Raw genomic sequence first — 9836 nt, 5'->3', positions numbered from 1 at the left:
TGCTTTTTGATAACTAGAAAATTGTGTATAAGTTGGTATTGTCCTAGATCAGTGGTTCCCAAACCTTAACAACCTGTGAACCCCTTTCACTAAACTGTCAAGTCTCACGAATCCCCTTCTAAAAATGAATATTGCCAGGGATTTTCTCCTTTACCTGAGTATAAATTAAAAAAGCAGTGATCATGGAAATATAAAAATTGTTTTTATGACATGCTTATTACACACTAATAATCATTACAGTATTTTTATTACAGTATGAAAACTGCAACACTCTTCCAAGATCTCACTTTCATAGCTTGTATCACTTTGATTAAGCCTGTTAGGAGCCTTGTCTTAATATGTTTCATCAAGGAGTATCATGTGAAACCCCCAGCATGAAAGTATTTAAGAAGCCAACTCAAAAAGTTCCTCCTACACAAGCATTCAGGTCTTGAGCAGTCCAGGCAAACAACGCAGGTTACAACAAAGCTTAAACTTGTTCATCATAATAATTTAAAAAACAATATTAGCTGCCTATTTAATTTTAAAAACAGCAAAATATCCATCTCCCTTTCCATTTCTTATAAGGAGTCTTGAAGTTTAAATCTCCTCAGTAGGGTGACCAGACAGCAAGTATAAAAAATCAGAACAGGGGGTGGGGAGTAATAGGTGCCTATGTAAGAAAAAGCCCCCAAAATCAGGACTATCCCTATAAAATCAGGGTATCTGGTCACCCTACGCCTAAGTGTGATATGCTTGCTTTGATCTGCTTAGCTTTTGGAAGTCCAGGGGCTCCAGGCTGCTGGCCTCATGGCGCCTGGAGTTCCTAGGGACAGCTGTGTCCGCCATTAGAACCCCCTGTAACATTTTATGAACCCCAGTTTGGGAACCACTGTCCTAGATAAAGGAAATAAAACCTCGGTTCCAACCCTATTGTCTGCTTATATATCAAATGAATACATATGAAAATGTTGATGTACATCAGAAGAACAAAGCAGTCAAATTACACCAGAAAATACAACATTTTATATTTTTTTACCTTAAAATGATCTGTATTGATTTTGCTTGTTCATCCTGAAAGACTTTTACAAGCTGCCAATCTTTGGCAATCACAATTCATGTTAAGAGCCACAACAGTACTGCCTAGTTTTCAGTTTCCAAGTGTAACTTAAAAGTGGTCAATTTAGATGCCTATAAGCATTGCTTGTTTTTCCATTTTCCTTTCCAATAATTCTTTTAAACTCTTCTTCCTGTGTTTGAAGTATAGGTAATCAGAGAGAGAATGGCTGAGTCTGGCCTTTTCAAAGGGTCTAAAGCTCAGGCATTCCTTGTTATTCTCAAAGCCTCTCTCCTCTTGGTTCTCTTCTTTGTCTTGATTTCCTTTCCCCGTCTCCAGTCCTCCTTCTCTCAACATTTCCTCCTTCTCATCACAGTAGGACTCTTTGAAATCTTTCATCACGTAGTCTGGTTTGCTAGATAGATCTCGGGGCATATACAGCTTGTTGTTTTCATGATGGTACATGACAGGACTGTACTGCTCTGCTTCATAGCAGTTGTCCTCCTCTTCCTCCTGACATGAGCTTCCCTTGGCACTCTCACCATCAGAATGAAATGAAATTCCTTTCCCTTGGCTTTTCTGGGAAAGGTCAAAAGGTTCTTCCTGTTCCAAGTTTCTCAAGACACCTGTTTGGGACAGTGTAATTCTTCCTCTTCCAAAACCTTATGATGGTTTTTTAAAAAAAAAAAGTTACAATTTATACATAACAAGTTTATTTAATACTGCCTTTCTAGTCAAAGCATGGCTTGGGCTTAGATTTAAAAAAATAAAATAATGCAATTTGTGTGAGATGGCAGAATATTTAAACATTGAGGGCCCTTACAGAGTATCCTTCACCCAATTAACTCCAAGCACTTAATAAACATTTGTCTCTTGGCAGCCCAAGAGTTACTGTAGAAAAGCACTATTGTACCCTTTTACAGATGAGTAAACTGAAGCACACAATAGATTATTGAACTAGTCACAGTCACTTAGTAACACAGCTAGGAACAAAAACCAGTAGTCCTGACCTCCAGTTGACTACTTTTGCTACTAGATTTACCCACTTCTTTCCCCTTTCATATTTTTATGTACACCTTGATCTTGATTGTCTACATCACAATCAAAGTTCTAATATCTGCCCATTTGCAGGGAGGAAAAAAGGGTATAAAAACCTGTTAACACATTTTGTGGCTACTCTGTTTCCAAGGCAATGTTATTAAAATGGTAGACCTGATCATTTCTAAATAATACATCTCCATTTAGTTTGCTCTTCCTCATTTAGTGGTGCTGAGAACCTGCTATGCATTATTCAGTACTTCTGCTAAGTTACTGGGGAAATCATAATCATTTGATATTTTTGAACTGTCTTAGTTTCTTTCTCTCCATAACAATACTCATATTGTCTTGTCTCGATATTTGCCTGAGTGTCTGCTCTGTGTGTTTCTCTTCTGCTTGTTTGAAAACAGAAGTGAGCCCAGACTATAACCTCAGATCCCAAAACCCTCCAACTGTGAGGAAGCTCAAATCAGGATTCCAACTTTGCAGTTGGGGCCCATCTTTTTTTTTTAAATCATTGAGTGAAATCCTAGTCCGACTGAAGTCAATAGCAAAACTTCCATTGACTTCAGTGGGGCCAGTATTTCACCCATTGGTTCTATTTCCTCTGTACCTGGCAACAACTTCCACAGAATGCATGCAGCAGTTACTGTGTGACAGGTTGTGTTTGTTGAAAGGGTTTATTGCCTGGCAGCAACTCTTATAAATTCATCTGTTTCATGGCTGATAAGCCAGAGGGGGTGAAGAATCTGTATGCACTGAAATGCACATAACCTGCTTATAGTTATGGGTAAACTAAACTCCATTGTAGTGTAAGAGACAAACATGGGGGAGAAAACCCTGTACTGTAAATATCAGGTCAGCTAAACTGTTACATGTTATGATCCACTTCTGTTTCATTTTAAGACATTATTAAAATCATGTATTACAGGCTATAGGCATCCTAGCAACTATTAAAAACACACCAACAAATTCCACCTGGCTAAAAAAGCCAGTTATTAAGAAAATCTAACTTAATAAAATCTCTCTGCCACCCAGCTTCCCAAATGAAACCCACGTCCCAACCACCTCAATTCTGCCCAAATGCCTGTTTGAAGAAACGGGCTTTGCAGCATATTCTTCAAGGGTTAACAAATGTAGATTGTTCAGACCACGATGGGGAGTAGATTTCAAAGGTATGGGCCCTAATGGAGAAAACTCTCATGAATGTTCATTTCCCTGTAAACTGAGAGAGCTCTAGCTTGAGCTCCTCCTCTGATCTCTGCCCAGCTTGATCCAGCTATCTCTCAGGTGGGAAGATTCCAGAATATTTGGGGCTTTATATGTCAAACCGACACTTTGGAAGCCAATAAGCAGTCAGTGAGGATCATGGGGTGCTGGTGCCCAATGCTTCCCTGTGAGATACTGCAACAAGAAATCTGCTATATCTTGTACCAGCTTTGAGCCTCTGAAGGATACGGCTCATAACAGCATGGTCAAAATCCGAGAGGAAAAAGTTGTAATCTCCTGACCAGATGAAGCTGGAACAAAGTCCTCCTGGCCACTGCATGTTTAAAAACAGCTGGGAATCCCACCAAATGAAGTTGCAAATTATACTCAAAAATAATGGAACTACACCTTCAATCAGGAGGGTCAATCTAATCTCAGCTATGTCCTACAATTGTTTCTTCAACCCCGCCATGATCACCTTGGTTTTATCAGGATTGACTCCCAACCAACTCTCTCCCATCCATGGCCCAAACTTATTAGTGAGGGAGAAAATCTACTGCACTGTCCAGGCTCGATAAGATGGAGATACAAGGATGGTGGGTATTGGGGAACAGTGACAGGTCAGGCTGGTGGTAATATTTAGAAATTATTGATGTGGTTCAATAAATCTCTCTCACTTTAATATAATCTCCCAGCAATATGAGGTTCAGTAACTTCTAATATCAAAAGCAGAGAAAGAACTGTATCTTCTGAGATCTATGTTACTGTGCCTTTTACAGTGTTGTTCTGTGCATTCAAAACATTGCAAGAACAACCTTCTTGCTAGTTATTACCTTGAGAATGAAATCCTCTTTCCATGACCCCGTGTTTGACCTTCATGTGTCTGGTGAGGTTTCCCTTCAAGGTGAATTTGCTGGGACAGTAGAGACACTTGAATGGTTTGCTGTCTGAATGCAAGTGCATGTGTCCCATTAAATTGTGCATTCTGTTAAATTCCTTTCCGCACAACTGTCAAGAATAATGGAAATTAAAATGATTTATTTTGTAGATGTACCTACAAGGCAAGCAGGTAAATACAATCTCCCCTTGAGATGAGAATGTACTGCAGCTCAGACAGCTTCTGCCAGGAACGTCATTTTATCATTCCAAACTGTGTCCGAAGAACAAAAACAAACTGTCACTATACGAATGTGTGCTTGGGCTTATTTTGTCCAAACACATTCAGACGCAGCTAAGCAAAGACTTTGATTTTGGGTTTTTTTTAATGATGTAAGAATCAAAATCAAGGCCCCTTCAGAATCAAAAAACCCATAGAATGGAGATAAGAGGCTCAGTTCTATAGGCCTAGACAAATCACAAGTGCAAAATTCTGTTCAGTCAGGGCATGTCCTTTCTGCTTTTTAAATCTAGACCTTAATCAGGAACAACACCATTCCATGATGGAATGTGGAGAACTTCTGATGAAAGATCAGAAAGGTGAAAGGTATCAGTAAAGCAGTGAACCAGTGTATAGCTTCCATATCCATGGACTTCAAATAACAGAAGCTTTTAGCTGAAAGATAGTAAAAGCAATTCCTTCCCTCCCTATCCCCTCCATTCTTCTCTGATCCTCTCCTCTTCTGTGTACTAGCTTCTGTATTTTATGCCTGTGATGAGTAAGCTGGAGTTTATACAGTCTTGTGGCTGCAACAATGACTCAGGTTTCCCTGGAGCATGTTAGTGCCAACACCAGCCATTGATCCAGCAGGTTTCCATCTGATGAAACAATATGTTGTGTTTTTGTTTTGTTTCTAGATGTCTCCTTTCATTACCTCTTCCCCTATAAACAAAATGTGCTCTCAAACACACAGGCATTTGTTAACCCTGTTATAGACTTCTACTTCCTGATAAGGATGTAAAAGTAACTTTATTTCTTTCTTTTGGATTGGTGTCTCCCCCCGTCAGGAATGTTTCCAGCAGCTGTACAACCTGCTGCATGCTGTCCATTTGAACTCCTTTTTGGAAGAATTTTAGCCAAAGACTTTTCCCAGTTGAACTGATTAATCAGCATCCTCATATTACATGAGCCCAGGGACTCCTTAGCTAAATATAGTGCTTTCTATAGGGAGAAAATGCTAAAAGAGCATTTCACTAGATTTAAACTAGAAACTTTGGTTTCATTTGAATTTGAATTAAGATATTTAACACAGTTTTGGGAAATCTGCTATACCATTGTTTGAGGGATTATTCAAATTTGTCAAGCTGTCTACCAGAATACCTGCTGTTGTGGGGGAAGTTTAAATTTGTGAGTTGATCTTGGGTAGAATACTCTTCCCTCTCTTGGCCCTCCCCTTTTTTTAGACACTATAACTGCTCCCCACTTTCCTCACAGAAAAGTTAACTGGACTATTAAAAACTGCATGATATCTGAGTATTTTAAAATCTACGATGACAGAGTTGAATGAATATTGAAAAAAATCTGAAAATAGTCACTTGCATTTTTAAATGATTTGCCTCTGCTGTGTTAGTCCTTGTTTTGCCTTCTGCAAATATGCTAGCAAATTTATTGGCAAAAGTGTTCACAGAAAAAAACAGTTTTAACTAAATACTTCAGAATACTCACAGAAAATGAATTATTAGTTTGTAACTGTGAGTATTCACACAGGACACTTGATTCTAAGAGTTATTCATCCAATTAGGATGTACTGTGCATCCAAGAAAGGTAATAAACCTCATGGGTTATATTTCAAATGTTGATTATTGAATATTTGCAATGAACAGGCTATGCACCATTTATCGGTCAAGAATTATTTGTAGAAATTGTGACAAATCATTTCAGACCTATACATTCGAGAATTATAAACTGTTCATAGACAACTGACTCATTTTCTGCTTGTGAAATCTTGTTTTGTCAGTTGAATAGTTGCCCACTACTTGACCACCTCTATTCACAGCAGACAGTATATGGAAATAACAACATACGCAGATTTCACCATGATCTAGATCCCTTCCATCCTCAGATTGCTATCTGATGCTTTTTTAATTTAGTTTTTTGCTAATCTTTTGTAGTGGCAGTGACTGCAGCAATTGACTTACCATAATCTGTGTGATCAAATACTACAGGATCAAACTCTGCTCTCATTCACATTCAGTGAGCAATCCCTATTGAAATCAATGCTGCAAAAAGGATCCTAAATATGTTGGGAGGGGAATGGAGAGGCAAAGGAGTGTTGATTAGCATAGTAAAGTCCGTGAAGGGCAATAGCTGCTCTTGACAGCAGCTGGAATGGCCTATGATATATCGATGATTCTCTGAATTTAAAAACCCTTTATAGTGATGAACTGTGTTTTGCCAAACAGATATTTTTTAGCATGAGCTCATCTATTGTTCGTGTTATGGCTAATCTGTTTCTCAGCCTGGTAGATATTAGTACCTATACATCTAAAACACTAACCAAAGAAATGGAAGTAAAACACTAGTCTGAATAATGAAAGTAGTTATTTTATCTAGGAATCTTTATAGGGTATTGGGTATAAAAATGAGTTCTGTAAGAGCCTTTTTGGCCAGTAGTACATATTTCTTTTTCTTTACTCTGGAGGAAACAAAAGGACATACGATGTGGCACAACATGGGTTTTAGTTTCTGGACAAAGAGAGCAGGATTTCCATTTCCTTGAATCATTCACAGTTTCAGGGATGGAATACAGCTAAATTTGCTACTGACCCTAAAGCCACTTTTCGCAAGCGCTGAGGAATGTAGTTGGAACTGAATCTGTGATGGGAGCGGGGGGAAGTGATGCCAAGAGAAAACCCATGGGAGAGGTGCTACAGGAAAATAAAACAAGGGAAATAAAATTATATCTTTTGGGGAGAGAGGGTGGCAGTGAGGGGCACTATTACAGGATGAACTGGTCGTCTGTGGGGTTTCGGGCTCAGTTCCACTCTCTGCCAGGTTTAGCCTACCTTCTCAACTGAAAGGAATAAGTTCCAGGGTCACATGGTAGAAGATTGTGACTCAGAGTCAGGTCTGTGGGGATATAAATGACAGCTTGAGTTCAGGGAGGAGGCCAGAGAGAAAAAGGGATCAAAGAGGCTCTCCTTAAGTCCCAGGCAGACAGCCTGAGAATGGATGCCTGCTGGGAGCTGGGTAGGAAGGCTGGAAGCCAGTCTGTTGGAAGAAAACTCCAGCGGAATATAGTTAAGAGGCTTTTAATTCCCAGGCAGTGAGATCAACAGGGAGCAGACAGTTTACTGTGAGAGATCCCAGGTCAGGGGAAAGGACATGGTTTACATGTGGAACTTATGTTAAACTGGTTTATTTGTGAGAAATAAAACTCTGTCCCTGACAAAAAGGAACTGAACTCCTATAGCTGCTGAGAGAGCTGCTGCTTTGATGCACTGGCCAGCGAGTTTGGCCCACTGATTTACAGGTACTTCATTACAAAACTTAGAGTAAGCTGAGCCATTTGCTCATGCTGTGCAGTAACCCATAGCAGAAAGCACCACCCTCCAAAGTCTTGCTATTAGAATCTCTCAAACATTTTATGAGTCTTTGAGAAGTTTTTATAGCATTATTTCATTGTCATTGGATACTGGTTTGAAACAATGCTCTTGGATGTAATGGGGAAGCTTGTACACACTAGCACCCTTGTGGGCAGTCCTGGAAGAGAAGCCAAGGACTGAATGAGCATGAATTAATCTCTTACTCCGAGATGGAAGCTACCAAGTGTACTTGGCAGTATTGGAGAGAAAACCGTATTGTTCTATATTAAAGGTCCAAATGCTATTGATTTCAGTGCCAATGACAAACCTCCTATTAATTTCAGTAGAAGCAGTCCTCACATTTTACTATAGCAATAGTGTATCAGCGGGAGCAATTGCTGTAGATTACTGTAGTATTTTTTTTGCTAATAAGGAAGCCTAGACTTTATTTTTTAAAAGCTGCAAGGATCTTCACCCTTCAGAGAGCGAGCCAAATGAGATTACAAGCTGCAGCTGGGTGAGGAAACACAAGGCACAGCTATTTTCTACTCCCTAGCACCACATAGTCTGTGTGTGGCTGTGATTAGACATATAGGAAAGCCTTGTTTTCTTTTGCTATGAGAAAAAAGCCATGAAAATTGCAGCCTGCAGTGAGATAGAAAGGCCACTGCTCTGCTGTCCTTCCCTTACATTCTTCTTCTTTTATTTTTTTTTCTTCATAAGAAGGGTGTTCCTTTCCTCACAGAGAGAGAGAGAGGGAGAGGGAGAAAGACTGTAAACTGTCCAAAAGGACCGTGAGAAAACAGGAAACTTTGAAAAGTACAAGAGAAAGCAAGATGAAATCTATTTGCAGGCGGTTCCCTAGGGACATATGAGCCATTGTTAAGCAGGCAGTTCATGCAGCTATATCCTTCCTTCTGCTGAGGAGGAGCTTGGTGCCAAAAGGCTGCTATCTGGTCATTGCCTTAACCCTCTGAATACCATCCAAAAGGGCTTGACTAATCCAAGTTTCCTTTGGAGATTCTGCCAGACAGGCAAGGTAGATCCCAAAAGCTAGGGTCCTGCTATACCCCTCACTTATAGCAGTACAACTCCATTTGATTTCAGAGGCATTACTTCTTATTCTCACCAGTGTTGTGGGAAGAATCTGGTCCACATACTTGTTTCTGTTCTGAGAGGGGACATTGGGTGGAGATAGGAAAAAAACAAGTGTTCCACTGAAGATTTTGCTACTATCTGAAAAACATGTTGCTTACTACTCCAGTTTGTTCTGAATCAGAACTAAAGGCTGAAAGTTTTGAAATTTCCCATAGGTCAAAAATTTAGAAATTAATGATTTGGTGCCATCAAAATATTTTGTTTTGATAAGGTAAAAAACATTTTGTTTTGGTAATATCAGGACAGTGGAATATAACATTAAATACAATATGCTATAATGTTAAATATCACTGTAATAAAATGAAATAATATATAAAAATATGAACAAGCAGAAATGAAATGATAAAGTCAAAACAAAATGTTTCAACATTATTGAAACAAAACAAGAAAGTTTAAACAATTTGTTTAGACCTTTTCCCTTTTAAAATTTTAATTGAAATGATTATATTCCTGTTAAACATTTTGATTTTGACAAAATTGCAGTTTCCAACAGAAAACTATTTAATTGAAATTTTTTTGATTAGCTCTACTCTCGATTTCCCTTAAGAACCAATCTAATTCCAGACTGTTGAATGAAGAATTTACAGAGATTGCATCCAGATCAATCTCCAAGTGTTTATGCAGAAACTGGAAAATATTGCTTGCTAGGCATTTATGCTGCACTCAGTTACTGTGTGTTTTAATAGCTACCCATTAGTGAGAAGTGAGAAGGAAACATGCAAGTTTGGGCATTTCAAGATAAATCTGTATTACTAAGCCATGTGGTCAGTTAAAAGAAGTAATACATAAAAGAATCGAAAAGGATGATTGTACAGGCCAGCCTTAAGCAGGAAAAGAAACTTGAATAACATCTTCCCTATGAATTAGAGGTGGGTGTAAACCAGAACCACAAATCTAAATGCCTCCAAACTTAGGGGAAGTTCAGATCCAGGTG

The 9836-nt window shown here is 38.9% G+C and overlaps 1 protein-coding gene across 2 annotated transcripts in view; it reads right to left on the bottom strand.

Moving 5' to 3' along the window:
* Positions 1 to 862: 862 nt before the first annotated feature.
* The window catches only part of ZNF366 (zinc finger protein 366), a 35174-nt gene continuing 26200 nt past the window's right edge, over positions 863 to 9836 (bottom strand). For both annotated transcript variants that reach the window (XM_032771670.2, XM_032771671.2), the window contains exons 5-6: positions 4117 to 4291; positions 863 to 1698 (exon numbers count right to left, since the gene is read on the bottom strand). In XM_032771670.2, coding sequence (XP_032627561.1) covers positions 1163 to 1698; positions 4117 to 4291 — 711 coding nt within the window. In that variant the 3' untranslated portion in view covers positions 863 to 1162. The remainder of the gene's footprint in view (positions 1699 to 4116; positions 4292 to 9836) is intronic.

The sequence above is a fragment of the Chelonoidis abingdonii genome, chromosome 6 (assembly GCF_003597395.2).
Source record: "Chelonoidis abingdonii isolate Lonesome George chromosome 6, CheloAbing_2.0, whole genome shotgun sequence".
NCBI classification, from domain to species: Eukaryota; Metazoa; Chordata; order Testudines; family Testudinidae; genus Chelonoidis; species Chelonoidis abingdonii.
The sequence above is the reverse complement of the archived record's forward strand: the minus strand, read 5'-3'. Positions and strand labels throughout refer to the sequence as shown.